General features: G+C 43.8%; 1 protein-coding gene across 1 annotated transcript; it reads right to left on the bottom strand.

Annotated features, from left to right (window-relative positions):
• Positions 1 to 770: 770 nt before the first annotated feature.
• On the bottom strand, positions 771 to 1,965 carry LOC147992230 (uncharacterized). Its single transcript, XM_087538973.1, has 3 exons — positions 1,449 to 1,965; positions 1,164 to 1,342; positions 771 to 1,056 (listed from the first exon to the last, which is right to left on the bottom strand). The coding sequence occupies exons 1-3, from the start codon at positions 1,963 to 1,965 to the stop codon at positions 910 to 912; spliced, it is 843 nt and encodes a 280-aa protein (XP_087395099.1). The 3' UTR covers positions 771 to 909.
• Positions 1,966 to 18,285: the final 16,320 nt, after the last annotated feature.

Raw genomic sequence — 18,285 nt, 5'->3', positions numbered from 1 at the left:
CGGAGCTCAATCATTGTGGTGTAAAGCTCCGGGCAAGCGTCGGGGTCTCCAATTAGGTTGTGGAGATCGCCCCGAGCAATTTGACGGGCACCGGTGACCACCCCCAAGGGTTTCCAAAGTGTACGGGTTCGGTGACCGCCCCCAAGGGTTGCCATTTGTACAAGTTCGGTGACCGCCCTCAAGGGTCCCTTAGTGGAATCACGACATCTTGCATTGTGCGAGGGCGTGAGGAGATTACGGTGGCCCTAGTGGCTTCTTGGGGAGCATTGTGCCTCCACACCGCTCCAAACGGAGATTAGCATCCGCAAGGGTGTGAACTTCGGGATACATCGTCGTCTCCACGTGCCTCGGTTATCTCTTACCCGAGCCCTTTACTTATGCACTTTACTTTGTGATAGCCATATTGTTTCTTGTCATATATCTTGCTATCACTTAGTTGTTTATCTTGCTTAGCATAAGTTGTTGGTGCACATAGGTGAGCCTAGTTGTTGTAGGTTTTGTGCTTGTCAAATTAACCGGTTTATTCCGCATTTGTTCAAGCCTAAACCGTAATTATTTTAAAGCGCCTATTCACCCCCCCTCCTCTAGGTGACATCCACGATCTTTCAACAAGTGACTACAAATTATCTACACACCTTGTCATCAAGGCCCAGTTTGATGTCTGAACTTTATTTCTGTGTAGGATAGATACTATTTTTTCTTTCTTTCTGATTGGGCATGTCAACCATTAGAAACACTACTAACCTATGTTTCTATACTCCTCAAAACAGTTCTAAATGGCCATCCTTTGGATAAATTGAATAAACAACAGTTTGTATGACAAATAAGTAATAAGAAGAGTAGTGCATGCATTGAAGTTGCGGACAGGATGACTACATATAGATCACGTCGGGCAATGTTCATTTAATGTTAGTGAACTGTCATTCCATTGTTGCGGACGAGCTCGCGGGCGTGCTCCGCCACGTTGGTGGCCTCGACGGCGTACACCTTCCTGGCGCCGGCCTGAGCGCTCCAGATAGCGAGGATGCCGCTCCCGGTGTCGACATCAAGAACCACCTAACAGATCCACCGAATCAATCAAGACGGAGCCCCAAATTACGGCAAACCTCGGACCTCCGGCGGTTTGTGGGGACGGGGGAGCGGGAAGGGGCGGTTTGTCTCACCTTGCCGCGGAAGTGGTGGGGGTTGCGCGAGACGGCGGAGTGGTAGGCGATGTAGACCACAGGCTGCACCACCGTGACCCGACCTCGTGGTGGTGCTTCTTGCCGGCGATGTAGAACACAGGCTGCACCACTGTGGCCGTGTCTTGACCGTCGGGGAGCCGTCTTCGCCCTGGCCCTGCCTGTGAGGCCAGGTCACAGCACCTCGATACATCAGCGAGGAGGAGATCAGGTCAGGGAAGCAACAAAAGGAAGAAGTAGAGGATGAACGGGGTCGGATCGGCGTACCGGAGCTTCTGGCATTGCAAATCGAGACACCCCGCTTTGGATACACCGTCGAAGTCGCCGGAGACCAACACCGCCGCGGATCCGAACGGAACGCGACCGGATCCAGCACCCGCGCCTGGGCGATGAAGCTCGATGCGTGCGTCCCCAGCAGTCGCACACGGCTCGCCGGAGACTGGTGCGGTGGTCGGCGGGCGGAGTCATGGTGGTTGCGGGCTCGGCGACGCGCGCGGTGATGCAGCGAGGGGAGGTGAGAGGACGAGAGGTTGCGAGAAAGAGGAGTGGAGAGGAGAGGGACTGATGCGGCGGTCGGCGGGCGGAGTCGCGCGGCCGCCAGCTCGTGGACGCACGCGGCGATGCGGTGGCGGAGGGGAAAGTGGGAGATGAAGTGAGTGGAGGGGAGAGGAGCGAGTGGTTTGGATAAGGTATGCGGCGGGGTAGGTGGAAAGGCGAACACGACGAGTGAGCTGAGAGGCCGTCGAGCGGGGTAGGTGGGCCGTCGCGCCAGCCCGTGATGCATTTGTGCTGCGCCTGGCCCGTGTAATGCTGGCCCGTGTAATACTGGCAGAAACAATAAAAGTATAGACATTAAAAGTAATTTGTGGATAATCACTCAAAAAAAATACTGTGCATATAGACATTAAAAGTATACATACGTCACAGAAACAAAAAAAATGTATAATATTAAACATGGTTCCTAAAAGTAAATATTTTTATACTTATTAAATATACCAAGGGTATCACCAAAAAAGTCATGTTAAAACACTAATATACTTGATTGAAGAAGGTTTGTTTGCATGTTTTTTTGTTGGACGGTTTTCCATAGCGTACATAAATAATTTAAATAATTATCAGATGACTACTTACTTATATATGAACATTATAGTTTGTTGTTTTTCCCAAATTTTCATGGGGTAGGACATGTATTTAAACAACATATATTTCTAATAATATCAAATATGTTTTCTTTTTGCATAGAAAAAGTTGTGTTAGTTTCAATTTTATTTTTATTATATATTATATGTAACTATATGATGCAGTAGGAAATATCATTTATATTTCATCATATATATTTCATCATTGTATAGTTGTTATTAGTGCTGTGATGAATTTTTTTTGTAATTATTTTTATACCTCACAAAATAACATATATATTTACAGTATGCATACCTCACAAAATAAACAAATTTGTGTATATATATATATATATATATATATATATATATATATATATATATAACATGGTTCATAAAAATAAGTTTTTTATGCTTATTACATATACTAATGGTATCACAAAAAAATCATACAAAAAACAAATATACTTGGTTTATGTTGGTTTGTTTGTTTTAGTTTTTGTTTCACAATTTTTCCATAGCCTATACAATTAATTTAAAATAATTTAAGCAATTTCAGATGCCTACTTACTTATATATGAACATTATAGTTTGTTGTTTTCCCTGAATTGTTGTGTTAGTAAAATGATTTAAGCAGCATATTTTTCTAATATATCCAAATGTTTTTTTATTAGCAGAGAAAACAGATGTGTTAGTTTCACATTCAGTTTTATTATATATTACATATAATTTTATGATGCAGTAAAAAATATTAATTATATTTCAGCATAGATATAAATTGATGGGTTCCGACATACGCACTGATGCAACGATGATAGACCACACTGAAACACAACGAGAAGAGGTGCATATAGCTGACCTTCCTCTGTATGTATCTTATAGATGATAAACAGAAGGGCTATTTTTATATTTTTGTTTTTTTAGAATACAGGAGACATGGATATGGACTTTGGAGATGCCCGGAAAGAATTCATTAAGGGTTCAGATGCGATGTCGCTGAAAGGGGACGAAAATTCACAACATAAAAATCCCGAAGAGGTTATATCTCATAACAAACCAAAAAAGGATGTTAATTTACATGTTATCCCACAAGGTATTTTTTAATATTATTATCAATCTTATTTTTGTGATATTGCCTTTTGTATCCAACTAATTTTGCTCATTTTGATTGCTAAGTTGGCTCATTTGTTTATGAATTCGACAGACTATGTTTGTACCCCTAGGGATATTACAGTCATCGAATCAGTCAAGTCTGCCCCCAAGAATACCCAGTTCGTGGACATTGCAGATGCCTTGTTATCAACCGACGATTTGGAATGCCTTATGAAAGATGATATGTTCTTACATGACGGTGTAAGAACAATTGCACAAACTTTGTAATTAATAATATAAACAATATATAATATCATAAAATATAAATATAATCTAAATGCCTATTACAGGTGATAAATGCTTACATATATTGCATGCTTGCTCACGGCCATCTACAAGACAGGGCGGGTGAAAAGGTACACATTGTTAGCACGTTTGTATCTGGCCAGATAAAAGAAGACAGGGAAAGAGACATAGACCCATCAAAATATCACCGCATCGTGCATCATGTTAATACTTATCTACAACAAGATATGGTTAGTTTTTGTCTCGTTATCCATGCATATAATTACGGATTGTTTTTATTTGATTCATAATATGTATATGTATAATGATTTATTAATATTTATATCTAATTACGACCGTGACTTGTATGATATTTATACCAGTTATTCATTCCGATTAACATGCCGGGCTACCATTGGTATCTAGCAGTCGCCAATGCCAAAAAACATGAGATTCAAGTATTGGACTCACTTGGTTCTCGGGTCAAACGCAATGACCTTGCTACTACGGTAACTATCTATTTTTTTCACTCATCTTAGCATATGTTTTGTTTACCTTGATTCCTAATATTTCTCATATATAAAATAGTTACTAGGACTCGAGAAGCGTCTCAAACTTGTAGAGCATAGTCCGGAGTTTATCAGAGGTCATAAGTGGCCCGATCTCAATGTTACAAAATGGACGGTTGTAGAGCAGTTTCATGAGGCAATACAAACCGATGGGTAAGCAGTTGTTACAATGGTTTGTTTATTTGATTCATCTGTGTGATATTCTAAAGGATTATTTTATAATATTATAGCGTTCATGTGGACTGTTTATGCTAAATTATATGGAATACTGGAAATCACATGGACTGTCAGACCAGTTCACCCAGGTATTTTACTTTTATACATTATCTCGTTATTTTATATCAAACTATTATATAATTTGTTTATATATATATTGTAGGAGGATATGAAACATTTTCGACAAAAAATAGCAGTCATTTTGCTCGATTCAGAGCTGAATAAGCTAAAAGGAGGTCTCATATACCATCAACCTGACGATGAAGAAACTTTAGCTAATTCTGATCTCGAGATCCTGGAGAATCCATCTGACGTAGTCAAAGACAAACGTCCTACCCCAATCACTATCATACCCACGGACCAATGTGAATTACTTGTCGACCTTTGCAACTACATCATGTCGATCGATGATGCCGGGTGTTTGGAGTAAGTATCATGTATCAATATTTAATGTGCGGGTCTATATTATTGTTCTCCTTACCATCCAATTTATAGGAAGGTATGGGTCCGGAGCTCGACACCCGATCCAATGGGCTTAAGTCTTAAGAAACTTCAGTGCATACTTAACATGGAGCAGCCAATGGACAACGATTGCTTCAACACCGCCGTGCATATGCTGGCATGTGACGAGGGAGTATTGTTTACAGACCCTCCTGTACACTACTGGATTTACGATTTTGTGTAGGTTATCGTAACTCTTCATTCTATGTGTCATTAGTATCAACATGTTGAAACAATATTTTTTTACTTAGTCCATGATGCTAGAGTCAACACGAGGTCAGAAGTTTTGCGAGAAGGAAACTATCCAGACATTGGCAACATTATTTGATAGCTGTCCTGGGATGGACAACGACATCTCATCGTGCAACAAGGTAAGTAAATTATTTTGTCCATTGTTATCATGGTTTATTGTTGTTTCTAATAGCTCCATTTGTAGATTTATCTTCCCTCTGCATTCATCGTTCGATATATCTTGTACGTCATCGACAAAGAGGCACATCGTCTATATATTATGGATCCTATTCAAACATCACAATCGTTAGAGGATAAAAATTTGAGACATGCACTGAAATTAAAAAGTTTTACAAGGGATTTCAAAGAAGCACTTGAAATAAAGCTGCCTAGTTGGAATTATGATATATCTAAATGGCAACGTTTATTTACATTCGGTGTTCCAACGAGTATAGACGGGTAATGAATTCATAACAAAAACATTTTCTTTTGTTATCACTATATTCTTTATATTATTAATTTAAAGTTTTGTAGGAATGTGTCTGGCTATTTTGTTTTTCATTTTATGCTCTGATGGAACGGTAAAGAATTGGTCAAGCCGATTTGCACGGTGAGTACACTAGTAGAAAACAGGGCTTTGGTCCAGGCCGGGTCAGCCCATTAGTCCCGGTTCAGTCCAGAACCGAGACCAATATGGGCATTGGTCCCGGTTCATGAGCCCAGGGGGCCGGCCGGGCCACGTGGGCCATTGGTCCCGGTTCATCTGGACCTTTTGGTCCCGGTTGGTGGGATGAACCGGGACCAATGGGCCTCGCTCCTGGCCCACCACCATTGGTCCCGGTTGGTGGCTTGAACCGGGACCAAAGGCTCCCCTTTAGTCCCGGCTCATGTCACCAACCGGGACCAATGAGGTGCCTATATATACCCCTCGCTCGCGAGTAGAGCACCCCAGTGCTCTGTTTTTCTCTGGCCGAGGGGGAGAGGGCTTTGTGGTGCTCTAGCTCACCTCCTATGCACATGAGGTGTTCGATGGAATGCCCGAGCCACACTACTTAAGCTTTCTCCTCTCGAAGCTCGACCTCCAAGCTCCATTTTCCTCGAGATTTGTCTAGATTTAGCGGTCCGTCACGCCCCGTCCCCGTCTTCACCACCGTCGATCACCTGCGCCGATCTCATCACCGACACCACCGTGGTGAGCCTCTTGTTCTTATCTTCTTTCTGAAAGGAAAAATATTCTTACTTGTATGTTTAGATAGATACTTGTATCATTTTCTTACATTTATTATTGCATCTTATATAGTGCGATGGTTTTGGTATCCGCCCCCGTCGGCCCTCGTCCTGTCTATGATTCGTATGTGGTATGTATATTATCTTTATAACTATTGGTTCATTTATTGTTTATGAAAATTATGCCGACCAACGTGACATAGATTTTATTTATCTAGGATGTATGTGAATCGGAAATGCCAACCGACCCTATTGTCGAGAGGTTAAATTTAGTTAAAGAAGAAAACAATTTGTTGAAGGAAAAAATAAAAAAATTGAGGAGGAGAAGATGATATTGGAGTTGCATATTGCGGATGTCGTCGATGATCACAAGATCAAGATGGATGCAATGCGCTTGAAGATTAGAAAGATTAGAAAATATGCCATTCATACCAAGGCTTGGTATCATTATGCCGTTGGATCAATTGTTACCTTGGTTGCGATTATGATCGCATTTGTTTTCGCATTGAAATGTTTTACATAGTTTCAATGTATGGTTTAATTAATTAGATGCTCTGGAGAGCTATATGTTGTTAGATGAGAACTATGTATGCACTTTGGTTTTAATGTGATGATGAACTTCTATTAATTTGGACACTTAATTATATATAATGCACGCAGATGAACCGGCAATGGATGTACGGTGACAGACACACCCGCGAGTACATTAAGGGCGTGCCTGAGTTTCTTGATGCGGCTGAGGCAAACAAGCAGAATGGTTTTATGTGTTGTCCATGCACTGAATGTGGGAATACGAGGTCTTACTCTAACCGGAAAATCCTTCACTCCCACCTGCTTTATAAGGGTTTCATGCCACACTATAATGTTTGGACGAGGCACGGAGAAATAGGGGTTATGATGGAAGACGGCGAAGAAGAAGACTACGATGACAACTATGTGCCCCCTGAATACGGTGATGCTGCAACGGGGGGGGGGGGCTGGTGAAGATCAAGAGGAACCAGACGATGTGCCCAATGATGCTGTAACGGGTGAAGCTGCTGAAGATCAAGAGGAACCAGACGATGTGCCCGATGATGATGATCTCCGCCGGGTCATTGTCGATGCAAGGACACAATGCATTAGTCAAAAGGAGAAGCTGAAGTTCGATCGCATGTTAGAGGATCACAAAAAAGGGTTATACCCCAATTGCGAAGATGGCAACACAAAGCTCGGTACCATACTGGAATTGCTGCAGTGGAAGGCAGAGAATGCTGTGGCTGACAAAGGATTTGAGAAGCTACTGTAAATATTGAAGAAGAAGCTTCCAAAGGATAACGAATTGCCCGACAGTACATACGCAGCAAAGAAGGCCGTATGCCCTCTAGGATTGGAGGTGGAGAAGATACATGCATGCCCTAATGACTGCATCCTCTACCGCGGTGCATACAAGGATCTGAACGCATGCCCGGTATGCGGTGCATTGTGGTATAAGATCAGACGATATGACCCTGGTGATGTTGACGGCGAGCCCCCCAGGAAGAGGGTTCCTGCGAAGGTGATGTGGTATGCTCCTATAATACCACAGTTGAAACGTCTGTTCAAAAATGAAGAGCATGCCAAGTTGATGCGATGGCACAGTGAGAACCGAAAGAAAGATGGGAAGTTGAGAGCACCCGCTGACGGGTCGCAGTGGAGAAAAATCGAGAGAAAGTACTGGGATGAGTTTGCAAAGGACCCAAGGAATGTATGGTTTGCTTTAAGCGCGGATGGCATTAATCCTTTCGGGGAGCAGAGCAGCAATCACAGCACCTGGCCCGTGACTCTATGTATGTATAACCTTCCTCCTTGGATGTGCATGAAGCGGAAGTTCATTATGATGCCAGTTCTCATCCAAGGCCCTAAGCAACCCGGCAACGAAATTGATGTGTACCTAAGGCCATTAGTTGAAGAACTTTTATAGCTGTGGAATGAAAATGGTGTACGTACGTGGGATGAGCACAGACAGGAGGAATTTAACCTTAAGGCATTGCTGTTCGTGACCATCAACGATTGGCCCGCTCTCAGTAACCTTTCAGGACAAACAAACAAAGGATATCATGCATGCACGCACTGTTTAGATGACACTGAAAGTATATACCTGGACAAATGCAGGAAGAATGTGTACCTGGGCCATCGTCGATTTCTTCCGACCAACCATCAATGTTGAAAGAAAGGCAAGCATTTCAAAGGTGAGGCAGATCACCGGAAGAAGCCCGCCATGCGCACCGGTGATCACGTGCTTGCTATGGTCAATGATTTACACTACGTAATATTTGGAAAGGGTCCCGGTGAACTAGCTGTTTCGAATGACGCTGAGGGACACGCACCCATGTGGAAGAAGAAATCTATATTTTGGGACCTACCCTACTGGAAATACCTAGAGGTCCGCTCCTCAATCGACGTGATGCACGTGACGAAGAACCTTTGTGTGAACCTGCTAGGCTTCTTGGGCGTGTATGGGAAGACAAAAGATACACCTGAGGCACGAGAGTACCTGCAACGTTTGCACGAAAAAGACGGCATGCCTCCGAAGCAGTATAAAGGTCCTGCCAGCTACGCTCTTATGAAAGAAGAGAAAGAAATCTTCTTTGAATGCCTGCTCAGTATGAAGGTCACGACTGGCTTCTCGTCGAATATAAAGGGAATAATAAATATGCCAGAGAAAAAGTTTCAGAACCTAAAGTCTCATGACTGCCACGTGATTATGACGCAACTGCTTCCGGTTGCATTGAGGGGGCTTCTACCGGAAAACGTCCAATTAGCCATTGTGAAGCTATGTGCATTCCTCAATGCAATCTCTCAGAAGGTGATCGATCCAGAAATCGTACCAAGGCTAAGGAGTGATGTGGCGCAATGTCTTGTCAGTTTCGAGCTGGTGTTCCCACCATCCTTCTTCAATATCATGACGCACGTCCTAGTTCATCTAGTCGACGAGATTGTCATCCTGGGGCCCGTATTTCTACACAATATGTTCCCCTTTGAGAGGTTCATGGGAGTCCTAAAGAAATATGTCCGTAATCGCGCTAGGCCAGAAGGAAGCATCTCCATGGGCCAACAAACAGAGGATGTTATCGGGTTTTGTGTTGACTTCATTCCTGGCCTTAACAAGATAGGTCTCCCTAAATCGCGGTATGAGGGGAGACTGACTGGAAAAGGCACTCTTGGAAGAGACTCAATAATATGCAGGGACGGATATTCTTGGTCTCAAGCACACTACACAGTTCTACAGAACTCTACCTTGGTGACCCCGTATGTCGATGAACACAAGAACAGTCTGCGCTCCAAACACCCGGAGCAGTGCGACGACTGGATTACATGTGAACACATCAGGACTTTCAGCAGTTGGTTGGAAACACGTCTCAGAGGTGACAACACTGTTTGTGATGAGTTGTACTTGTTGTCCAGGGGACCATCTTTGACTGTATTGACTTACAAAGGATACGAGATAAATGGGAATACATTTTACACGATCGCCCAAGATCAAAAGAGCACCAACCAAAACAGTGGTGTCCGCTTTGATGCAGCAACCGAGAGCGGAAAGGATACATATTATGGTTACATAGTGGACATATGGGAACTTGACTACGGACCTGATTTTAAGGTCCCTTTGTTTATGTGCAAATGGGTCAATCTGTTAGGCAGCGGGGTACAGGTAGACCCACAGTACGGAATGACAACAGTGGGTCTGAAAAATCTTGGGTACACTGACGAACCGTTCGTCCTAGCCAATGATGTGGCACAGGTTACTTATGTGAAGGACATGTCTACCAAACCGAGAAAAAGAAAAGATAAGGAAGCGAATACATCATACGATGAGCCAAAGCGCCACATAGTTCTTTCAGGAAAAAGGGACATCCTGGGAGTGGACGGCAAGACAGACATGTCTGAAGATTATGAAAAGTTTCATGAAATTCCTCCCTTCAATGTCAAGGCTGACCCAAGCATCCTGATAAACAATGAAGATTATCCATGGTTACGGCACAATAAGCAAATGACACAAGCAAAGAAAAAGTGAAGACTTTCTCCCGCAACTTTGTAACACACGAACATGCTACCATTGTCCGTTTTGTACATGCACATGCTATGTGGGTGAAATTATGATACCATCCCAACTTTCAACTTTTTCAGAGTTCATTTGAAATGCTTTCATGTCTTATGGTTCGGCCCTCATAATACCATGACCATTAGTCCCTGGCCCATGCCAACTTTCAACTTTCAACTTTCTAAAACTAATGGCACTAACAGAAAGTTTATAATTTTGCTCCTCGCCCCTGGCCCATGACCATTCGTCCCGGTTTGTGCCACAAACCGGGACTAAAGGGTTGGTCCTCGTTGCGGGCCGGGTTTAGTCCCACCTCGCCAACCGAAGGGGGCTCACACCGGTTTATAAGCCCTTCCCTCTCTGCCTTGTTGAGCTCCTCTCAAAGTGAAAATAGATGCCCTAATAGAGAAAAGTTTAACCTAAATTCATAGTGAATTTCTCTGAAATTCATAGAAATTTACTAGGAATTTAGGTTGAATTTTCTCTATAAGCGCATCTATTCTCATTTTTTAGTAAGTTAATCACAAACTTTTGATTCAAACAATTTTCAAAGAATTCAAATTTTAACTATTCAAATTTGAAAACTAATGGCACTAACAGAAAGTTTATAATTTTTCTAAAACTAATGGCACTAACAGGAAGTTTATAATTTTGCTAACCTAAAAGCAAACAGAATTAAAAATTAAAGCAAAAAACAAAAGAAAATAAATAATGCAAAAAACAAATCAAAAAAACAGGAAAAAACTATTTTTATAGTAAAGTTAATCACAAAATAAAATAAATAAAGCAACAAAGAAAACAAAAAAACTAAAAAAGTGTTTTCAATTTGAAAACTAATGGCACTAACAGAAAGTTTATAATTTTTCTAAAACTAATGGCACTAACAGAAAGTTTATAATTTTGCTAACCTAAAAGCAAACAGAATTAAAAATTAAAGCAAAAAACAAAAGAAAATAAAAAATGCAAAAAAACAAATCAAAAAAACAGGAAAAACTATTTTTATAGTAAAGTTAATCACAAAATAAAATAAATAAAGCAACAAAGAAAACAAAAAAACTAAAAAAGTGTTTTCAAATTTGAAAACTAATGGCACTAACAGAAAGTTTATAATTTTTCTAAAACTAATGGCACTAACAGAAAGTTTATAATTTTGCTAACCTAAAAGCAAACAGAATTAAAAATTAAAGCAAAAAACAAAAGAAAATAAATAATGCAAAAAACAAATCAAAAAACAGGAAAAAACTATTTTTATAGTAAAGTTAATCACAAAATAAAATAAATAAAGCAACAAAGAAAACTAAAAAATTATTTTCAAATTTGAAAACTAATGGCATTAACAAAAAGTTTATAATTTTTCTAAAACTAAAAGCATAAAGAATTAAAAAGTAAAGCAAAAAACAAAAGAAAATAAATAAAGCAACAAAAAAACAAAAAATGCCACCTACTGGGCCACCACGGCCTGAATACGACTAGAAACCCTACCATGGGCCAGGATTCAGGCCCGCAGCATGCCCAGTAGGCCCACAGGCATTGCAGTGACAGATTAGGCCCGAAAGCCTGCAGTTGAGAGGAGCTCGGGAGGGTGGGTGCAGCAGCGCTTATAAACCACTCCCGAGCCCTCTCAACTAGCGAGGTGGGACTAAACTTTTGGGCGCGGGGCAGCACAAGGCCATTGGTCCCGGTTGGTGGCACCAACCGGGACTAAAGGGGGCATTGGTCACGGTTCGTGGCACCAACCGTGACCAATGCCCCCCTTTAGTCCCGGTTGGTGCCAGCAACCGGGACCAAAGGCCTCTTTTCAGCAGCCCAAAGGGCGGGAAGCGGCGGCCTTTGGTCCCGGTTGCTGGCACCAACCGGGACTAAAGCTTGGACTATATAACAAACACTTGTGAAAATTTTCAGTTTGCATTGCCAGTTCCCCCTCCCCCGCCGACGACGCCGTCAGGCTGCTCCACCTCGCCGTCTACGCCGCCGCCGCCAACATCGTCGCCTCCACGAGCCCGCATCGTCCTCATCGCCGGCATCCTCGAGCCTGCCGTCCTCGTCGTCCCCGTCGCTGCGTGCCTCCCCGAGCCCACCCCTCCTCGTCCCTGTCGCCGGCCGCGCACCGTCCCCGTCACCGCGTGCCGCCCCGAGCCCGCCGTCCTCGTCGCCGGACTCCTGCCATCGCCGCCCCCCCCTCGAAGTGAGCCCCCCTTTCCCATGGTCCCGATCGAGTGCGGCCCTTGCTCTCTGCCCCTGCTCCATGGTCGCCGCCGGCCCCGACGCATTGAAGAGCAGAAGGAGAGGGGAAGGAGAGGAGAGAAGGAGTGGAGCAGCAGCAAACTTTTCTGAAATTTCTAAATTTTTTTTACAGATATGAACATTGCATATAGAGGGTGTTTGATCAAATGCTAGATGGCTTTGGGCATTTTTAGGATTTATGATATTTTTTGTGGTGAGGTACTGATGCAAGACAAAGGTGATGGCAAAATTTCAGAATTTTTTGATTGGTTTAGAATAGGTTTTTAGCAAGGAATTTGAATCTGGTTCAAATTTCATTTGAATGAAATTTAAAAAAATTAAACTATGGATCAGAAGGTTTTTGGTGAAATGGAGTGTGGGTACTGTCATGAAGTTGGAGTAATTTTTGTGGTTGTAAAAGAGTTAGGAAAATTTAGAATGTGCTAAATATGTCAAAAATGTCAAAAATTTATGTGAAAAAGAATGAGAGGAAAAAGGAAAATAAGAAGAGGAAGAAAGGAGAAGAAGAGGAGAGGAAGAAGAGGAGAAATAAATAAGAAGAAGAAAAAAAAGAAAAAGAAGAGGAAAAGAAGAAAGGAATAGAGGAGAAGAAGAGAAAATAGAATATTCTATTTTCTCTTCTTCTCCACTATTCCTTTCTTCTTCTCCTCTTTTTTTCTTCTTTTTTTCTTCGATCTTCTCCTCTAGCTATTCCTTTCTTCTTCTCCTCTTTTTTCTTCTTCTTCTTCTTCTTCTTCTTCTTCTTCTTCTTCTTCTTCTTCTTAATTTTTATCGGGAACGAGGGTGTCGAGGATCACCGAGGGGTCGAGGGTCGGGAACTAGGGTAGAGGGTCGAGGGTCGTTAAGGGGTCAAGGGTCGAGGGTTTCAGGGTCGAGGGTTCGAGGGTTCTATAGGGTCGAGGGATCGAGGGTCGAGGGTTCCAGGGTCGTCTAGGGGTCGAGGGTTCCAGGGTCGTCGAGGATAGGAAAGAAGAAAATAAGAAGAGGAAAGAAAGAAGAAGAGGAGAGGAAAAGAAGAGGAGAAATAAATAAGAAGAAGAAAAAAGAAGGAAAAGAAGAGGAGAAGAAGAAAGGAATAGTGGAGAAGAAGAGAAAATAGAACTTCTTTTTTTCTTCGATCTTCTCCTCTAGCTATTCCTTTCTTCGAGGGTTCTATAGGGTCGAGGGATCGAGGGTCGAGGGATCGAGGGTCGAGGGTTCCAGGGTCGTCTAGGGGTCGAGTGTTCCAGGGTCGTCGAGGGTTCGAGGGGTCGAGGATCGCCGAGGGGTCGAGAGAGGTTTCCTAGTGTCAAAGTATTGAAGAAATCCATGGCTTCATCATTAGCCGGAAGTAACCAGGGCATGACGAAGTCCTCCAATGTTATTTTGGAATGGTGTCCCGGATAAGATAATTTGCCTTTTTGTATGAATTTCAGCAAAGGCCTTCCAAATAACGATATTTGGAAGGTGTTGCTGAACTTTGTACCAAAAAGCGAATTATCTTATCTGGGACTCCGTTCCAAAATAACTTTGGAGAGCTTCGTACCATCATGCACATGTTACTTTCGCCTAATGATGAAGACATGGTTTTGTTGAATCCTTTGACACTAGGCAACCTTCCGACCCCTCGGCGATCCTCTCGAACATGAGAGTAAGAAGAGGATAAAAAAAGAAGAGGAAGAAGAAAAAAAGAGGAGAAGAAAGAATAGAGGAGTTCTTCTCCTCTTTTTTTATCGGGAACGAGGGTCATCGAGGGACATATAGATGTAGTGTCGTCGTTGTCGATATATACCCCTTCCCGATAGCTTCAACACGTGGGGGGGGTCGAGGCCACTAATTAATATATATGATTCCTTACTATGATTAGGTAGCTAGTTCTACGTTTGGCACTAATATATCCATCTGTCATGTTTGAATAATAATTGCCATGTTGTAAATATTTGTAGAAACTATGGACACCGCCCGAGACGAAGCAAAAGAAGCGTTGTTGAGGGACATAATCGCAGAAGGAAGTGATGCCGTCTCGTTGTTTCTCAACGACACTGATGGTCTGGAAGGAGAGGGTGAAGAAGCTGGCTACGGTGACCTAATGCCGGTGCAACAAGAAGAACATGAGGACGGCTCCGGTGACCCAATGCCGGTGCAAGAAGGAGACCGTGATGACGGCTCCGGTGACCGAACCGAGTCCGGCCAGGTATATATATTAGTTAAGCCTGTGCTGACTAGCTGATTGATGCATTCATTGTTTTGGTATGTACACATATTAATTAAGTCTTTGTTCTTTTTTCTAGCCCTCCGGATCGAGCACAACTTCGGTAAAGAGACGAGGCCTGAAGAAAAAGTTGAGCTCGGATGACAAGTTTGAGATCATAGCAATCGCGCCCGACGGCCAACCAATTGAACCCCTCCGGACAAAGAGCGCATTTGTTGCTCAGTGCGGGGTTCTGGTTAGGGACAAGATCCAGATAAGCATCCAGCAATGGTTTAAGCCGGCTACAGAAGACCCTGAGGTGTCTTATGTCAATGATATGCAGAAAAATGATCTTTGGACCGAGCTGAAGTCAAATTTCACCCTACCGCCAGAGGATAATCCAGAGAACCCAGTTAAAGAGCAATTAATCAAGTCTTTTGCTCTTAAGAGGATGGCAGAACTATTCAGGAGGTGGAAGAAAGAGCTGAATAAGTTTGTCGAAAATAATGAGACACCAGAATTCAAGGGCAGATATAAGAAGATCAGAGATCACTGGCCCGCATTTGTGGCCCACAAGACATCGGAAAAGAGTAAGAAGATGTCGGCGACAAACAAGAAAAATGCTGCGAAGAAGATGCTTCACCATCGCACGGGGTCAGGTGGCTACCTCGTAGCCCGGCCTAAGTGGGCCAAGACTGAGAATGATCTGGTTGATAAAGGGATCGAACCAGAGACAATTAGCTGGCCAGACCGTTGCTGGACTTGTTTCTTCGGGGCTGGCGGAACCTTGGACCCTGTAACAGGGAAGTGCATTTGGACGAATGATCAAATGGACATACCAGTCAGGAAGCTTAAGCAGTATATCGAAGCAGCGCGGCAAGGGAAGTTCTTTCCAGACAGAGAGAACGACGAGCTCACAATGGCCCTCGGGAATCCTGAGCACCCTGGATGGACACGAGGCATGCCAGGCTCCATTCCGTGGAAGGTTGGGTTTTCGGACGTAGGCGGTTACAAATCCCATGAGAGGAGGAAAAAAGTGCAGCAGACCCAAATGCAGACGCTGCAAGCAAGGGTAGACGCGATAGAGGAACGACAAGCAAATCGCAGCAAACGTACTGCCGAAGCTTCCCTCGAAGCTACCCCGCCATCTCAGCGCAGAAGCAGCGTGGCTTCCACCGAGCTGCTTTAGCCGGAGCATGCCTTGATGGCTCCTGCCAGCTATCCCGTGGATGCTATCATGGAGTCTCAAAATTGCCACCTTATGACGCAATGGATGAATTTGAAGGTCAAGGCGGCTGTTGGCTCTGTTTATCCTACTGAACCCAGCGCAACTTTTCACTGCCGGCCGATTCCAGAAGGATATGCTAGGGTGATGGTGGATGAAATAACGGAGGGATTTGAGGACCTCCAGCTTGACCACCCTACCGGTGAAGGGGAGACTCGGCTGGGGTCTGCTCTGAAGACTCCATGCCTATGGCGGAAGGAGCTCATCAACCTTCCGAACTGGACGCCTCCGCCTCCTCCTCCTCCTCCGGCGAGTTAGGGCACTTCGCCTCCTCCACCACCTCCTCCTCCGGTGAGTGACGATCAGGGCCCTCGGCCGGCTCCTTCTCCAGCACGTGGCGGCACTCCGCCTGCGCCGGCGCGCCCGAGCAGCCAGCCTCCTCCTTCTCCGCCTCGTCAGCAAGGGCGGAAGAGACCCGCCGCCACTCCAGCAGCTGCTCCGGCACGTCGTAGTCCTTCTCCTCCGCCTCGTAAGCAAGTAAAGAAGACAACCGCTTCGTCTGCTCGGCCGGCGTCTAGCAGTACAACCAGAGGCGGGAGGACATATAGATTCTGTCCTTCTCTGAAGAGTCCACAGAAGTTACCATACGAGAGGACCCCGGAGGAGAACGCGAAGATCGCGCGAACCGAAGTGGATGACTGGTTTCAAGGGTTGAGAGCAAAGAGACATCCACCTCCGGAGGAGAAGGTAGATCCGGTGAAAGTGAAGCGCACTCTGGCTGCCCTGGAAAAACCACCCAAGTCTCTGTCGAGAGGCAACTATGAGCGCATTGCAAAGACATGGGCCGAAGCGGAGCGGTCGGGAAGTACATTCAGTGATCAAAGGCTGAAAGAACGACGAGCAGCTGGGAAACAAATTGCCCAGCTCGGTGAACAAGCGAAGCAATCGTGCCCCCCCCCCCTCAAGGTGCCTAGCGACATCGTCGATCCGAGGATGGTGCCCGGTTATGGCAATGTTGACGATTACCTGCCCGACGATGTACATTATGATCCCATGGAGGTGCAGATACACAGATACGAGTACGGGAAGCCTCTCGTCAAAGATGAAAAATCTTTAACTACGATGATGCGAAGATTACATGATTGGTACTTGAAAATCTGCAGAGAGTCTGGGGGAGGAGTACTTTGTATGCGAGAGTTAAACCGGAGCATGACCTCGTTAGAATTGAACTGTTGCCTATTCCATTTGAGGAGTTCTATCAGTTTTTCAATCAATTGGCCCTCGATAAAACAACGATCACCTGCTACTGTCTGTAAGTACTACTACTTCTGTCATTAAGTCTCTCTATATAGCTCATCTCTTTCATTGCATGTATTTATAATTATCCTCACTATATTATGCAGAATGAAGATCGCCGAATTGAAGAAAAGACAAATCAGTGATATTGGGTTCGTTAACACATATCTCATAGATGCAACTGAGGTTGAACATCGTCCCGGAGATACCGAGGCCAACTTGCTACGATCATTCAAAAAAAAAATGAAAACAAAGATATAATACTCTTTCCTTACAACTTCAAGTGAGTGTTACTGTCTTGTGCATATTCGGTTTCCCTTATATATTAGTCTAGGTTATAGTAATGTAATTGATGAGTTATGCATGTGTGTGCAGTTTCCACTATATTCTCCTAGAGATTAGGCTTGAGCAGGGAGTAGTAACCGTCTTGGACTCTAAACGAAAAGATCCCCAGGAGTATGCGGACATGACTGAAATCCTCAAGAAGTAAGTTAAATCGATCATTATCCACCATATCAGCAACTTTGTTCATTTCCTGATATCAAGTAATTGTTTTCTTTGTCCGGCAGGGTTTGGAGAAAATTCACCAGAAAAGTTCTGGGACTGCCGAAGGAGCTGGAATTTAGACACCCGAAAGTAAGTACTATAGTAGCATGTTCCACGCATCTCCTAGTGATTCAAGCGCTAGTTTCATCAATACCATTTAGCATTCTTGCTTATCAGTTTGATTGACCTCTATTTCTTGTAAAGTGGTTGTGGCAGGAACAAGGGAATGATTTATGTGGATACTACGTCTGCGAGTCCATCCGCCACACGACCTGTGAGCGGGGCGGGTACTCTGACGAACAATATGAAGTACGTAACTAACAA

This window comes from Triticum urartu, chromosome 1A, assembly GCF_056163025.1.
Source record: "Triticum urartu cultivar PI428250 chromosome 1A, HENAU_Tu73, whole genome shotgun sequence".
NCBI classification, from domain to species: Eukaryota; Viridiplantae; Streptophyta; class Magnoliopsida; order Poales; family Poaceae; genus Triticum; species Triticum urartu.
The sequence above is the reverse complement of the archived record's forward strand: the minus strand, read 5'-3'. Positions and strand labels throughout refer to the sequence as shown.